Genomic DNA, 17,182 nt, shown 5'->3' with positions numbered 1-17,182 from the left:
TGGACAATAAAAAAAGGTGATTATTTTCATGGCGTGTTTCACGTGGTGTCACTATATCCTGGTATCAAACATAAATAATCCACTATAACTCTATAAGTGGATTCCGGAATGCTTGCTTATTGAGAAGTGTTCTCATAGTTCTTAATGAGTATAGCAACGTCTTCTCATGTTGACATATTGTTTTGTTGAATTATTTTTATGTTCTCCTTTGCTTTCAACAGATTCTTAAGACATTATATTTTAGTTTTGGAATATGCTTTTTGTGATATATGAAACTTCGTGAGCGCATCTTATCTTACACGTTTTGGTTAACATTCGAATCTCATACCGACTAATATTGTTTGCTTTACCCAATAAATATCGAAGGATAATTCAGTTTAAGAAGTTTCAAACAAACGACGTCGTTAGAATAGACATTTCTAATCAACGAAAACCTACTAAAACACAATTCTTTATTCGACAAAATCAAAAGAACAGCTACATAATAAGCTTGGTTTAATGAGTACAAACAATATAAAATCCATTCCTTAATATGCTAAATGTTACAAACAGACATAACACAAACGCTCATCTGCAGATGCCAGCAATGATTGATTACTTGGTGTAAAGAACATCTTCCCATGGATGTCTGTATAGTGGCTGCTTCAATCTCTTTTGGTCAAACGTGTGCCTGCAAATTTCAAACCATCAGTACGAATACTTCATGGGTTGTCCTAGGGGTCTAAACGAGCCGACACCTTCGTGAGCTAAGCTAATCCAAATAAAATTAAAAAGAAGCCAAGCTTAAGCAAGCTCGAACCCGAACTTAACTGGGCTCACGATCCAATTATCTATGTATATAAAATTATGATAAAAAATAACTAGAGAATATATATGTTCGTGGATTTAAAACTAAAATGTATAAAAAGTTCATTGTATATATGTGCACGCATATACATATGTGGGGGTTGTGGGGGGAGGTGAGTTTTATTGAAAAAAAATAAACTCTTGCAAAAACAAAAGGAAGAAATCTGAATCATTTAATCTTTGATCAACAGTAAATATACTTTTAACTTCAATTCTTACACACAAATGTTTATATTATATACATAAAAAAAAGCAATTAAAATAATTTCTTCATATGTTTTTAAAATTTTTGACACACACAAATGTACATGTGTAGGTTCTATAAATAAACGAATTTTTCTCATTTTCTTTTTTGAATTTCAGGGCGCATAAATTAAGATTGCATTTCAACCATTTGCTTGTATTTAAAAAACTTTATGACTGAAAAGTGTACGCTTTATTTTGTTTTCCAGTTCACGCAACAAAACAGTGTTCATTTAAAAATAATAAACGAGCCAAGCTCAAGCTTTAGATATAGAGCTCAAAACAAGGCAGGCTACAAAGTTTGATGAGCATCTTTGAAACTGAAACAAAAAAATTATACGACTTACCCGATTAGACCGATGGAGCGGGCCAAAACAAAAAGCCCGTTAAGGTAACCGATGGCAACAATCTCGTCAACTTCTTGTTTGGTGAACATCCCACTACCCGCAAGAAGATCCAAGAAAAGGGTACCAATGGCACCATCAACATTCATCACCAAATTGTTAGCTTTCGAGAGAGTGTAAGTTTCTACTTCAACCGCATATTCCATGTACTTTGTTGATGGGAAATGTGTGCGTGCAAATAGTTGTAGCAGCTCCACTCGCTTATCTCGGTTATCCCCTCTCTTAATTCTTTTATACAAAAATTAAATATAAACATGTTAAGTGATCGTAGAAACTTGAGACAAACACTCGAAGAATGATTATTTTCACTTATGCATACCTGTGACCGATTCCGGGCACACGAATACCCTTCTTTTTCATACTTTCAACGAACTCATATGCTGTAAGTTTCTGTGACATATAAAAACTAGATTTATTAATAAACAACACAATTTGTGAGGGTGAGCAAGAAACCAATTAACCAAACAGAAACTGAATTAACTGAAAAAACTGAACCAAAATAAATGACCCAAACAAAAATAGCCGATGGTTCAGTTTTGTGTTTCTTTTTTCTTCTTGTAAACCAAATCTTACGCTACGGTTTCGGTTATAATTAGTTCCGAAACCGAACCAAACATGGGAAGGGCACCAAACTTGTTTGGTGGTTGTGATTGGATTTAAGACTCGAAATCATTAATAAGTGACTGCAAAAACTTTAAGCCACAAATCTAACGCCCAAATTCCATTATAATGGGCAAAAAGTTTCAGACGCAAGTTCTCATTATTCTGGGCCAAAAGTTTCAGTCATTCAATAATAGGTGATTAACAAAAAGCATTGGCCCAAATATTAAAGCTCAAATTCCACCATATCGAGCCAATCATTAACCGAACCTATATGCAAAACCAAAAAACCGAAGCCGGTCAGTTTCCTAAAACCGAAAAAACAAAATGTCTGTTTTGGTTCTGTTTGAGCCCAAAACCAACCCTTGCAAACCCCTAGAATTTAGATATCACAACAAGAGTAACTTACCCTATCGTATGCGTCTTTGAAGTACCTAGCAGCATCATCAATGGCACCACCAAAACGTGGACCAATAGTTAACAAACCTATTATTCAGAAAATATAAAAAAGCCACACAGGTGTGATATACCTATCATATAATTAGATTGAAAAAAAACTGCAGGTTAAGTACCCGAAACAAGACTCGAAACGAGATCTTTTCCTGCCCTTGCAGTCACGATTGTGTTGTGAGCACCGGATACACACGGCCCGTGATCCGCACACAACATGATGCAAATCTGGTGAATAAATAGTATAAGTTTATATACACTAGAGAGAACAACATTTTGTATTGTAAAAAGAACACTATTGGATATCAACGTAAAAAAAACTAAAATTATGATGTCAGCTAAGGTAAGTTATCATGATCACAAAGATGAAAATGATAGATGTCAATCAATCAATCAATCAATCATACCCAGTAAAATCCCACCGACAGCAAAGCTATAAGTAGGGTCTGGGGAGGGTGGGATGTAGGCACACCGTACCTCTATCCAAAGGAATAAAGAGGTGGCTTCATGAAAATGATAGATGTAGTAACCAACAAATTATCTCACAAAGATGAAAATAATTATTATATTGAATATACAGGGGCGTTACTCGTGTCAAGTTCGCGGAATGAATCGTCCAACCTGTACACGACTTATATGTTTATTCGTGTCAAGACTATAAATCGTGAAACCCGAACAAGAGCCATTTAACCCATTTATCCAAACAGGTCAATTGGGTTGATGGGTTGTAAACGTGTCACAAACAGGTTTAAGGGTAATAAATGAGCTAAACATGTCGCAAACAAGTTCACAGGTTGACCTATTGAATTAAACAGGTTGACTGGTGACCTATTTAACAACCCAAAACCTGATTTCGTGTCACGTTGATGGGTCGAGCGTAGAATTCCCACCCGAGGTATCCGTTAATCATGTAATCATTTGATTATAAAAAGGGGTAATATAAAAAACTAGCTTGTCAAAAAGTTAAATATATATGTTATTATAGTAATGTAACTGTTAAAAGAAAATGCCTTATATTTTGTACCATAAGGTTCAATAACAAACCTCAATGAATTGTGTGCAATATCGAGGGAGACTGCGTTTAAACCATAAAAGTGAAATAACATCCCCGACACCCATTCCCTTTTCAACAATGGTAGACATCGGCACACCAGCATAGCATGGCTCCTCACCTATATTTCAACATTAATATAATCATAACCATTAATAAACGCCTAACGGACTAACAGGTTGAACTTTATGAAATATTAACGGTGTTTTACCTCTGTCATCAGAGATGGTCGAAATAATATGAGTTGGCGCACGCACTTTCCCACTCTTAATCGCACTGTTAAGATCCTCAGGGATTTGTGGAGGCATGATCTCCTTAACTGGGCTAATCTTACCCTCCTCAGCCTGTGACCATTCGACCCATTAGAGAAATATCATAACCTGAATTGGCCCGTTTACTTACACGAGTCAAAACAGTTTGAAACTGAAAACATACCAATTTCTGGAATGTTTCCTTGATTGAAGTTTCAAATGCTTCATATGATGTCGGGACAATAGCTCCGGCATCCTTGAGTGCTTGGTTTTTAGCTTGTGCAGACTCCAGTTCACCTCCACTCTTGGCACCCTGAATTATAAAATATTAAGGAAATTACGTTATTACGCTTCTAAACAAAAGTAAGAAAAATGAGTTAATTACTCACCGCGTGTCCGAATTGAACTTCAGATTTGAAGAGGCGGGCACAAGTTCCACTGACCCACGCGCATACGGGTTTGTTAATTTTACCGGCTTTAAGGGCTTCGACTAACGAGTACTCGTCTCGGCCACCGAGTTCACCAAGGACAACAATCATTTTCACCTAAAGTAGACCAAAATACCCATTAATAAATATTATGTTTATTATTAAAGGGGGTATAATAGTAATTTGCAACATCCCCAGTTGATTCACAAGGTACCTGAGGAATGTTGTTGAATCGCAAAACATGATCAGAAAGAGTAGAGCCGGGGAAAACATCTCCTCCGATAGCAATACCTATAAAACCGTATTTAGCATCAAAATATATAATCCACAAAAAAACCCTTCAATGATCAAAAAGACAAATATATTAAAAAACTAACATTATTATTGCAATACTCTAGGCTTGGTAAACTAAGGTTTTCATGATTAACTACTTTTTAAATAAGATCCAAACCGAAATCCAGCCCGTAGGAGTGTGCATGAAACCGAAATAACTTACTGTAACCAAAATAACCAAACCCAACCCAAAACCGACAGCTTGTTTTGGTGTCTTTTCAAACTGAATTTCCTGTAAGGTTTCATAATGCCTGTACCGAAAAAGCTGAACCATAAAAACCAAACTGAACCCACATAAACACAAAAAAACCACTTTCGTTATTGAATCTATGATTTAATTTTTACTTTTGAATGCTAAGTAATTTATGAAGATTAATAACTGCTGTAGCCCAAAAATTTTAGGCCCAAATGTGTATTAATATAAAAATTTATGCCCAAGGCCCAAATTCATTATTTTGAGCAATCTTTTTGGCCCAAAAATTTCTAGCCCAAATGACAAAACCAAACTGAACCCAATGTGAAAACCGATAAAACCAAACGATTTTCAAAAACTGAATTTTCGGTTTTTGGTTCGGTATGAGTCCAAAGCCGGCGCATGCACGCCCCTACCAACCCGCTCATTTTTCCTCCTCAAAATGAAAGTGATGTAGAAAGTTTTCATATTTAACCACCTTCATAAAGTCCATCGGTCACACGTGCAATTGTATTGTACAACTCATTTGACATGCCACCCTGCAGTTTAACCAAGAATAATATCATTTTCCATAGTCGCATTCATAGTACTAAAAAGGTGATTACTGACAATTTTTAGGTAATTTATTTTAGGTTCAAGGAGAATAAGGAAGATCGTAATGCGTGTACATACAGATTTGGAGACAAATCCAACAGATCCAGGCCTGTAAAGTTTGCATTGTATGATGTTATCAATTGTTCCTGCAGTGTCACCGATTTTGAAAGCTCCAGCTTGGATACCACCAACAGTTGCAGGGCCTATGACAACCTGCAAAACAGGGGCTAATCTTAAATCGCGGGTTCCGTTTACTTGATGCTTAGGCAAAATACTATTTTCTTTTTTAGCTAAAACCAAAAATTTGCTTTTTGGAATTCTCATCGCCGTCGGTTTTCACAACATGTTTGGTTTCGGTTTTTATGGTTTTGCCATTTTGACTTGAAATTTTTGTGCCTAAAAAATATAATGAATTTGGGCCTAAAACTCTAAAAGCCTTTGTTACTTAATGATTAGTTAACTATAATATATTAGGGCCTAAATGTTTTGGCTACACCATTTGTTAAGGTTAATAAATTACTTAACAACCAATAATTAATATTTTAATCCATAAATAAATAACTAACATTAAAAATAAACAGTTTTTTCGTTATTCGGTTCGGTTTTTTCATGTTTTCAGAAAATACAAAACCAAATCCAACCCATAAAATTCAATTTTCCGAAAATACAAAACCAAACCATTGGTTTTTTGTATGGTTCGGTTACTTTGGTTCATCCAAAAATACAAAACCAAAACCAAAACCAAACTGTAAAATTTGGTTTTCAGAAAATACAAAACCGAACCGTCAGTTTTTGTATGGTTCGGTTATGTCGGTTAATTTGGTTTCAGTTGGTTTTTCTGATTTTATGCCCACCCCTAGAAAATAGGATCGGGCCCACACTCACATGTGAAAATTTTAAAGGTCAAAATTATTTATAATTGATTTGAAGGGGAAATTAACCCGCAAAATGTAGAATAACTGTAAATGGTGTAAATAAAATAGGATCCAAATTTTTGTACCTTGTTGTTTGCTCTTGCATACGAGATCAATTCTTTGGTGTCAGATTCAGGAACACCCTCAGCAATAATCGCCACAACTCGGATTGTGGGTTGTTTAAGAGCAAGATTAGATGAAGCAGCAGCACTGTAAAAAATTCCTTAATTCCATTAAAAAGGTAAAAAAAAATAAACAAATAAATAAATAATAGCTTAACAAAACACATAGTTTTAGTAAAGCATTCTCTTTTCAAGATGTCAAAAATACCCTAGAAGAATTCCATAAATAGAAACTGATATTCAAGAGTTCAAGAAAACTAACCTTCTGTATGATGCAAAATTTATAAAAACATCAGCGGTAGGATGTGCTGCACAAGCTGCTTCAACACTACAAAACCAAATTATAAATATATAACATCAAGAAATTAGTTGTTGACCAAAAAGTCAAAATTAGAATACACAAGCATACGTCGAGTGAACTGGAATAGCAATCTCTTCTTGCCCAAAAAATAATTTCTGAAATCCCTCGGAACCGGGGTTAATGATACCCGCAACTGAAGGTGTTTCCCTACCTGATATATATAAATATTGCATAAAAGGTTGGTCATATTTTAAAAGATGCAATCGTAAAACCAATAATAAGATTTACTTTGAAATGGGTATAAGGGTAATCTTACGTACCACAAAGGAAGTCAAAATCAAGCATCCTCTGAATTGGTAGTTGTTTATAGTTATAAAACAACGCTTGTGTCATACGGGAAAAAAGCTGCCCTGTTGCCATAGGTGCTCACTCAAAATAACCTGTAAATAAGCCAAAAAAATAATAATAAATTCATCAATATTGACAAGCATTTACTTATAACTAAAACAAACTTCAATATTGACAAATCAAGGGTATCTTGAGGCCTTAAAACAAAATCATAAACCTTTGACAATGATGACAAGAGGGAATATAGATAATGGTACACACTAAAAAGATCCAAAAAATAGAATATTTGGTCGTTTTTTATGTGATATCTTTCGCAGAAAGAGTTATTTTATATACTAATATGTCCAAATATCAGCAATTACCTTAACTTTGTCATCTTAAACATAAAATCAGCATCAATACTATTGTAATTGTTTGTCGGTCAGTTTGACCTTACAGAAAGTCAAATGCAGACTCTTACAATTATCAGACCATGTTAATACACATTGGCAGACATATATGTGAGAAAACTTGTAGTGTTTTGTAATGTTAAAAAAAATGTTACTCCAGTTTTATCTCTAAAAAACTGCTTGTGGTAGTATAGTACTATTACATATCATGATCTAAAATCTCGGATCCATCGATACAAATACCTGATAATTTCTTCAATATGAAGTAACTAAACATCAATGATTAGTTGGGTGATGTTAAAGTCAACAATATGAAAATTTGTTTAACCATAATTTATTATTCACATCTTAAAGCACAAGCATGAGTACATCAAAAGTGGGCCCCACTAAGTTGAGTAATATGCTAACATTCTTCTAATCTAACCTAATCAGAGCTAGGTCTCAATACAGAACAGATCTAAACTCTAGCCTGTCACCAAATCAAATCACAATTTACCATCATTCAATCAAATCTATGGTAAAACCCAGATCCAAAGATCAAACTTAACTACAACTCCCGAAAACCTTCAAATTGGACTCAATAACTAACAAATCAATCCCACATTGAACTAAATCTTTCTTTTTTTTTGAAACAAAAGCCCTGCTACCCGGATAACTCAATGGACCCTACAAGACCATTTCCCGTTCCGGGAAAACCCATCACCCAAAAACCCACTACGGCAAAACCCTGTTAGGATCGGATTCGAAATGATGGTAATTGCAAGTAATATTAAATCTTTCTTTTTCAAAACAAAAGCTCAGCGACCAATGGACCCCACCATTACCCGTTCCGGGAAAAACCCGTCACCCAAAGCCCCACTGCAGTAAAACCCAGTTGGGATGGGATTTGAAATGATGGTAATTGCAAGTAACATTAGATCTTGAATCAAGAATTGTGGAACAGAGGAGGGTTAGAGAGAGTGTGAGTATAATAATACCTGTGAGAATTTGTTGAAAGGCGTCAAACGTGTGAGGGGTTTGCAGTGAGATAGAGATATGAAGAACACAAATGGAGGAGCTATATATAGGAAGAAGAGATTTGGAATATAGATACATGGTTTTGTATGTATAGGTTTTGATGTGAGAGAGAGACCGGTGGATGGTGGTTGGTTTGGTTTGGTTTGGTGGGTTAGAGGGTCCAAAATGATCGGTGAAGAAATTTAGGTCCAGATCGAGCTTTCATAATTTTTTTCTTCTGATTCGCTGAATAAAAACAATAACTTTAAAAATATATTATTTTATAAATTTTTTTACTATTTTAATATGAAAAATTGGATTTTAATAATTCAAACTAGAAACAACACCTTAGATGAATGACATTTGGCTATGTCTTTACCGGCCACCACGACTCTTCTTTTCCGGAGAGTGAAGGTACCACCACCAGAATAAATACAAGCACCCTTATTTTTCTATCCTCTCTCGACGGCTATGTTTGAGCTTTACACCTCACTATCACTAAGGTGTGTTGGGATTAGAAATAGACAGTCACCGACAATTTACTTTACACCACCACTCAGATCTCTCTGTCTCCACATCATGTTTTGTGTTACTTCCTAGATTCTTGCCGGAAAAATGAGGTAGGCATGGGTGCTGTGGTGGGCGGAGAAGGAGAATCGAGAGTGAGGGGAATCGTCGCCCGATGTGGTCGTCGGAGTGCGGCTCTATCGTGGCCGGAAAAACGAGGGGCAGTGGTGATTATCTACGGTGGTAATGGAAGGTGAGTGATGTGTTCATACATTTGATATGATGTTTGTGATTCGTATTTGAGATGGGCGGGACAGCATTCAGATTTGTCGCCAGCGATTGAAGGTGGCCAGAAAAGCCTTAGGCACTTTACGAGGAAAAAGGGTGGATTGTTGTGTGGTTTTAAGTTTTCTTTTTTAATTAACTATAATATATTTATTAGTAAGGGTATTTAGGTCATTTCACACCAACTTAATAGAAAATAACTAACAAAGTTATTGATTTGTTAGACTAAGATTGTTATTGGCAACAACATTACATGTTGGGATTATCACCAGACATATTGTCAGTTGTGATTATTAACAGCTAATGGTTAATAATTTGGATTATTAAAATCCAATTTCCCATTAATATGCGATTTTCTTGGATGTTTTTATATGTATACCTAGAAAAGGGTGTTTTTACATGTCAAAGTAAAACAATAAAAAATACTTACATCCATCAGGCTTCCGGTAGTAAGGAACAAAGTCTGGATACGGCCACAAACGGCTCATCCCTGTACACACCAGCGCGGCCTCGTTGATAGGACGCATAAGCGTTGGTGTGTGGGTTAGAAGATTATACCAGCCTTAACCCTCATGAGATGCAAAGGCCAGGTCTGGCAGCTTTGCATTAGGTGAATGATAGGTCATGGAGATATGGATGACATCTTCACATATCCAGAAAAACTTCGTCTGCCATTGGGGATCGCTAGCGAAAGGCTCTAGCCCAATCACCCTTTTATCAGAAGGAATACAATTGATCCATCCATCACAGATGGTCAACTTATAAAACACATAAAATTTTTCTATCGTAGGAACAATGTTGTGCGCCTTACCAAACTAGTGTTGGTGAAAAAAGTATTTACCATTTTGGTGTTCCATAAAAACTATTTACCAAACTAGTGCTTTTCATTTATTTTATATTCATCTTTATTTTTAAATTCTTTTATTGGAGTCTTTTAATTATTTTTATTTAGTTAATCGATTATTTATTTTTTATAACATAATGCTTGTGTATATTTTTATCCATCAATCCAGTATCTTCTTTTTTTTAAATTTTCTTATCAGTCAACTTTTCTTTTCTTTCTTTTTTTTATATTTTCACTGATTGTTATAATTCTTTTCTTCTTATTTTATTTTTTTATCTACTTTTGTCAAATATAAAAACAAATAAATCATCTAAATAAATTCAAAATAAAATAAGAAACATAAAAATATAACCAAATATTAAAACTTAACCTGCTACGAGCCACGAGTCTCAATATCAAATATAAACGAAAATATGAAATTCAAAGAACATAAACAAAAAGGCAAAAATGCTAAATGAGGTTGAGTCGCTACCGATCTCTACAACTATAAACAAATTTAAAAAAATGTGTAAAATAAACTGAATATGCTACACTGAACATATTTAAAACGAAAAAAATCCAGAACATCAGTACCAGTTAGGTTCGTTACCGTACCGAAACTTAACCCAAAAATAAATTCGTAAATGCACATATTTAAAAAAAATAACATAATTTGGTAAAACCCAGACGTTGCGGTGATTATTCGACGAGGATTTGATCGGTATCGGTTAGGTTCGTCAAAATCTCGAAACTAAACCTAAAAAATAAAATTCGTAAAATGAATATATTTAAATAAAAGCAAAAAATAAATATATTTGAAAACAATTAAAAAAAAGAAATAAAAAGAATACCAACGAGATAAAAAAAAGATAAGAAAAGTTTTGTTGATAAAATATTAAAAAAAGGTTAACTAATATAAAAATAATAAAAAAAACTAGTGAATAGAAAAATAAAGGAAAACACTATTTTGGTAAATAGTTTTCATGGAACACCAAAATAGTAAATACTTTTTCCATCAACACTATTTTTGTAAAAAATTCCAATAATATTAGTCCAACACTAATAATCCAATACCGACGAGCAAACCAAAGTTCAACAAATATTCATTCAAAGTCTAGACAACTAAAAAAGTTTTAACCAATAACCACAGAGAATAGAATAAATAAATTCAACAACCAAGTTCATAGTAAAAATATAATAAAGTTAAACCAAAAGAACCGTGTTATTCGAATAGCTGTGAAACCAAACACCTCCGAAATATGCTACTTGCAGCTGCCTTGTGATGCCCTTGGAAACCACAAAAATTATGTGTGCTGCTGTTTGCTTTTTTTTCTTTCTGTTTTATTCTTTCGTCGACTTCCAAGAAACAAAGAAAGAAAAATAATAATTTAAATGATGATGGCTCCTCTTCTTCTGTTGCCCTTTCCAATCAAGCCTGTTTCCTGTCTTTCTTCTCGTAGCTGCTCCAAGAATAACAATTATAAGGAAAATTGGTTTTAAATAATCTCAACTATCACCTATTGGCAAATAATAGGCTCAACTTTGCACTTGGCTGGTGACAGTCCTAACTAAAAGGGTATTTGTTTTTAACGGGCCACGACTAACGATGTTAACCCCGTTAGTGATTTGTTGACGCTGACCTTCTTCTCCGGCCAGAAACCTGCAACTCGCCTCCATTCTCCCTAATATCATCACACCGTCTCCCTCCCTCTTCAAAACACATCGGAAATTTGAAAATGAAGTACATGACATCTTCTTCCATGGCCAATTCCTAGATACCAAACCCGATCTTACTTTCAGAAATTCGAAATCAATGTTACAAGATCTACAAAATAAGCATAGGGCTTTTGTTACGGGGGTCAAAACGAGTCAAATGAAGTGTCAATTACCTCGAATGACGCACGATTGACGAGGATGGACTTCGCTAGAGACAACAACGGCGACACGTCGGTTAAGTTTCGTATGAGGGGAAAGATAGAGAGAGAGAGACGGTGTAACAATATTAGGGAGAATGGAGGCGAGTTGCAGGTTTCCGGTAGGTTTTCGGCCGGAGAAGAAGGTCAACGTCAGCAAATCACTAACGGGGTTAACATCCGTTAGTCGCGACCCATTAAAATCATATACCCCTTTAGTTATGACCGCCACCAACCAAGTGCAAAGTTGGACCTGTTATTTGCCAATAGGTGATAGTCGGAATTATTTAAAACCAATTTTCCTAATTATAATGTCAAGCGGCTCCTTCTGTTTTTATATTTGCATGTTTCCTCCGCAAAACATAGGATGACTTTTTTCAATTTACCCTAGTGGGCCTGCCCAACAACGAATTAACAACTGGGCATCAGTTTATTATTATTGTTATATTATTATTACATATTATTATTATTATTATTATTATTATTATTATTATAAGTATCTCACGTCAACTTCTTTTTTTTTCTTTTTTTTAAATGCTATATATAATAGTTAATTTTAATAATAGAAATTAGTAATATATAATATATGCTTGACCCTTCATTTGTCGGCCTCAAGTTTAGCAAAAGTGTTCAATTTTAGCCAGTTGTCTCTTGAAACCATTAAACTCACACATGAACCAAATATTAATAATATTCAATAAAAAATTGGCTCAAAAGTACTTAAAAGTAGGAAATATTTATATAATAATATGTATAAATGAGACCAAATCATGTAACATCTAGGAAAAACCCATATTTATTTTAAACTAAAGTTGTTAACTTTGAAAGTTGAATGATTAAAAATATTCTCAAGATAAGTCATGAGAAAAATGAAATAAGAAAAACAAACATTTTATGTTAAGAAAGTAAGAAAATCCATTCCACATGGAAGGATGAAAAAAAAGGGAAGCATTCCCCATGAGTATAAATAAGGAAGAAAAGTTTCATCCCACATGGAAAAAAGAAAAGAAATGAAAGCTCTTTATAAGGAAGCAATTTTCCATAGAAATGTTTTAATGTGACTAACCACTCTCCATAGTCCTAACGGAGGGTGCGAAGCACCCGACGCACACGCGCACGGGCTCGGGCGTAACGTGGCGTTTTGATGGCGCACTTCGCACGCTCGCATCGCCGCGAGCCGCACAAGGGACACTTTAGTAGTTTTGGAAAATGGAAGTATGATCAAGAAGTGGCAAGTTATCAAAAACGAGGGACTAAAAATGAAAATTTGAATTCTGGAACCCATCGAGCTACGCGATGAGCCCAAGCACAGGACCATCGCGCTATGTGATGGTCTATGATGACGCAGCAACACGTGTCGCGACAGGGGGACACGTGGCAGATGCTAGGGCTAAGTCAGCAGCCACGCGTCAACCCCCTACCATGGCGCTACGCGATGGCTTAAGACAAGGGACCATCGTGCTACGCGATAGTGCCCAATTTCAGCTATAAAAGGGAGGGGTACGGCACCTTCCCAATCCACACCTCTAACACACATTTACACATACTTTCTCACACACTAGTCTCGGTTTGCGTACCGGTCTCGTGGAATATGTCAAGCTCCGAAGCTCTGACAGTCTAAGCTCTAGAACGCGAAGTAGAGTAGAAGTGCCACTCGATCAGTCATAGGCATTTAAACTCTACATACCCGTGAGAGGTAGGGGTTCTGATTAAGTTATTATTTTATTATTATTATATTAGCTTAGACCATAGTCGGGGGTATAGCCCGAACCTTGATCACGGTTAAACATAATATAGCTTTTCATAAGCAAAGATTATAGTGAATTATTGTTTCTTCATGATTAAGAAATGTAAACATTTCATGCAAATGGTATAATTAAAATAGTATTTCTTAATGAGTAAGAAACATACTATTCATTCACACAAATTATAGTTGAAGTAATGTTTCTTCTTGAAGAAGAAACCTGGTATAAATGTTTCTTCCTGAAGAAGAAATCTGATATATAATTGATAAACAAACAAAAGGAATAAGGGTCCACATGCTTTATATGTACAAATAAATTATCAAGGTTACAGCTTTACAAAACAGACTACGAGGTCTGAAGCTAGATCGTTGATCTAGATATTTATACAAATGTTAATCTCGTACTATAGGTCCGAGATAACAGACAATCAATCAATCAAAAAGCTGAAAACAGAAACAGGAATCAGTAACAGAAACTGATTTATAGACAGGGGTCAGTAACCGAAACTGATCAATATACAGGAATCAGTGTCAGAAACTGATTACAATCATAAAAGGTGAATACGCCCTAAACTTTTATAACTCTTTTAGAGTCTAAACTGTTTGCATGGGATTTACGAATCCTTAAAACTTTGTGTTACAATAATAAGAAACGGGCATACTCAGATTAAGAGTATACATGTGTCTAGATCAATACATACATGGTGACTCAGAGTTCCCTGAGGCCATGCATATCATCAAACACGCCTCTGAAAGTCTACGGACTGTTCAGAGAAATGATATTTGTGTATATGATTAATTGTACATGTACTTAAGGTAATTTTAACCCAATTGAGTTGGGTGTCTAATGAGTATTGTCACAAAGGTATTATTATTGTTTATACAATGGTATTATAGAGTCAGCATCATTCACCGGCTCTGTGCTGACGTATTTTTTCTCCACATTTCAGGGAAACTATAAAGAATAGAACTGACAGGCAGGACTGATAGAAGATTGGAGACATAGTCATTAGAGGTGATCTGGTGGCTCAGATATTTTATTTAGAAAATTATAAAATTATATTTTCAAAAGACATGTATTTAAATTATCAAACGGGGATTCAAATCCCGAGGTTTTAATATAATAATATTTTTCTGAAAAAGACTTCCGCTGATATTTTACAATATTCAACGGGTATTTTGACCGGACATTTTTATAATTAAATATTATATTATAAAGACTTCCGCTAAAACAAACCCGCAACTCTGATATATTTTCAAAACATATACCAACTAACGGGTGTCGCACCCAGGCCCTAAGTCGGAGTGTGACACAAAGAATATTAGAAGGCATAAAAGAAAATGGACGAAGGAACTCCTATTTATATTAATCGCAATAAATGCGAAATAGGGATATTCAACAGCGAGAGAAAGAAAGGTCCAATAAATATGCGACACGTTAGGCGGGAAAGGCAAAATGTTTGGGACCGGTTTCCGATGACAGCCATCAGGTTTGTGCAGTTGTCAAATTACAGTTCTAACTAAGCACAGACCCGTCACATCGGTTTCCAAAAGTTATAATGAATCCTAGTTATATGCTAACGCAAAGAACTCAATAATGACTATACTTAACCCGCCAAACCAAGCATCAATGCAAACATGTGTACGCGCGAAATTCATCTCAACTTGATAGAGCGTTTTGATTATGGTTGGTAGGTCAGAAATATCAAAGCCTCCAAGACATCCGCGTGGTAATTTGGGCGGATAAGATTATTTTCATACAAAAGTTTACGCGACAAAACACCATGACCTACGTGTCATGTGATACTATTACAGTTACATATTTGAGTGTAATACAAGAAATTCATGACTGCATTACGGAAGAAATATCAAGACAGAAAGAAGTCAATTCTTATTTCATTCAAAAGCAATAATTACATACAGAAGATTTACACAAATCATTTACAAAAATTGACTCTTGTTACTAAATATAAAATATTCAAGAGGTAGGCAGGGGCATATTTCCACCCTGATCATCTCGAGAAGCTTGAAGGTGCTCACGCTAACTCACGACTCCATAGTCGCGAGTTGAACAATCTTTAATAGTGTCCAGAAGGGAAAAAGATAGTTCATCAAACTCTTGAAGGCTCGCTCGATATTCAGCATCCGTGTCCTGATCGTGTAGTTCAAATTCAGATGCTACACGACCTTCACGAGCCATTGTCAAGCATTCCTCAAATTTGGCCTTCCGCCTGGCTCGAGAGGAATGGTAAAGAAGCTTTGCCAAGCAATCCCCAAGCTCGGGGCCATCCTTGATATGCTCGATAACCTCCAAAAATATAATACAGAGTTAATGCAATATTATTCACTGGAGATAAGACTAAAGAAATATATTTACCAAAGGAAGGCCATATTTCATGAGCCACTTTCTTTCGGCGGTGGCCAGTTCTGCGGTGGCTTTCACTTCAGAGTTGTCTTCAGAGAGGCGGGCATTGTTGGCGTTAAGCTCGGCAATCTGCTTATCCTTCTCCGAGGCTTCAGCCTTCAACCGCTGGATTTCCTCTTTAGGGCGGGTGATATGATCACCCTAGGAAGAGACTTGCTGTTCCAACATAGTGTTAGTCTTTAAAGACTTCAAAAGTGATGCGTCTCTTTCCCGGGCGTCTTCGCAGGCAACATGCCTCTCCGCCTCCGCCTTCTTCACATATTGGCTCGCCCTCTCCATGTCTACTTCCATCGACACCCACTCCTTAAAAATTTCTCGGCCCATAGAGATGGCATTAGCAAGATTATAATTAAAATAATTAGCCAAATTGGACCGGGAACGCTCGTGTTGACGTTCGTGTTCACCGGGTGGGAGGCAGTGGCCAAAAAACTCAATACATGTGTCCATGTCTGAGAAACGTGAGTTCAGACCAAGTGTCCAAGAAGGAAGGAAGACGAAAGTACCCCCTTGAGCAGGGGTAGTTGAGGTAGACACTTGTGAAGGTCCTCCTTGACCTCCGGTGACTGAAAAGGGTGGAACTTGGATGATTGGATCTGTTTGCAATGCATCCTCCCCTCCCGTCATAACTTCCTTTTCATGAAATTTCCCCTTTATCAAGGGTCAATGGAGGGTCTTGATGGAGTGGCGGAGACGGAGGAGTTGGTTCATTGATAACCACCTTGGCGGGACCTGTTAAACACGCAGCAGGCTAAGTTACATATATACAGCAACAGAGTTAACAAAAAATCTTTACCTTGAGTAGTCTTGGTAGCAATTTGGAGGATACGATCGCCCAGACGAACCTTCTTGGGTTTAGGAAGATTAGGCATCTTCTCTGAACCCTCAGGTTGACTGGTGGTGGTAGCCGACGGAGCTTCCGTCTCCAAGGTAGTGACAGCTGGTTCCTCGTGGGTGGATGTAACATCATGAAAATGCTCCCATCTAATTTAGGGTCAAAAATGTCAAATTTAAAAGTTAAAGGG

At 36.0% G+C, this 17,182-nt stretch overlaps 1 protein-coding gene across 1 annotated transcript; it reads right to left on the bottom strand.

Annotated features, from left to right (window-relative positions):
- Nucleotides 1-435: 435 nt before the first annotated feature.
- LOC143589033 (ATP-citrate synthase beta chain protein 2) lies at nucleotides 436-8,538 on the bottom strand. The gene is made up of 17 exons (XM_077069895.1): nucleotides 8,445-8,538; nucleotides 7,051-7,170; nucleotides 6,839-6,941; nucleotides 6,692-6,757; nucleotides 6,394-6,517; nucleotides 5,472-5,606; nucleotides 5,278-5,338; nucleotides 4,488-4,564; nucleotides 4,235-4,390; nucleotides 4,030-4,158; nucleotides 3,806-3,938; nucleotides 3,588-3,715; nucleotides 2,666-2,771; nucleotides 2,503-2,579; nucleotides 1,813-1,883; nucleotides 1,437-1,721; nucleotides 436-670 (listed from the first exon to the last, which is right to left on the bottom strand). Exons 2-17 carry the CDS (start codon nucleotides 7,148-7,150, stop codon nucleotides 595-597), a joined length of 1,827 nt encoding a protein of 608 aa, XP_076926010.1. The 5' UTR covers nucleotides 7,151-7,170; nucleotides 8,445-8,538; the 3' UTR covers nucleotides 436-594.
- Between the last annotated feature and the right edge of the window lie 8,644 nt (nucleotides 8,539-17,182).

Source organism: Bidens hawaiensis, unplaced genomic scaffold (assembly GCF_021521415.1).
Source record: "Bidens hawaiensis isolate Kalapana, Puna unplaced genomic scaffold, B.hawaiensis_p1.1 tig00037182_1, whole genome shotgun sequence".
Lineage (NCBI taxonomy): Eukaryota > Viridiplantae > Streptophyta > Magnoliopsida > Asterales > Asteraceae > Bidens > Bidens hawaiensis.
This window is presented reverse-complemented; position numbering and strand designations above follow the sequence as displayed.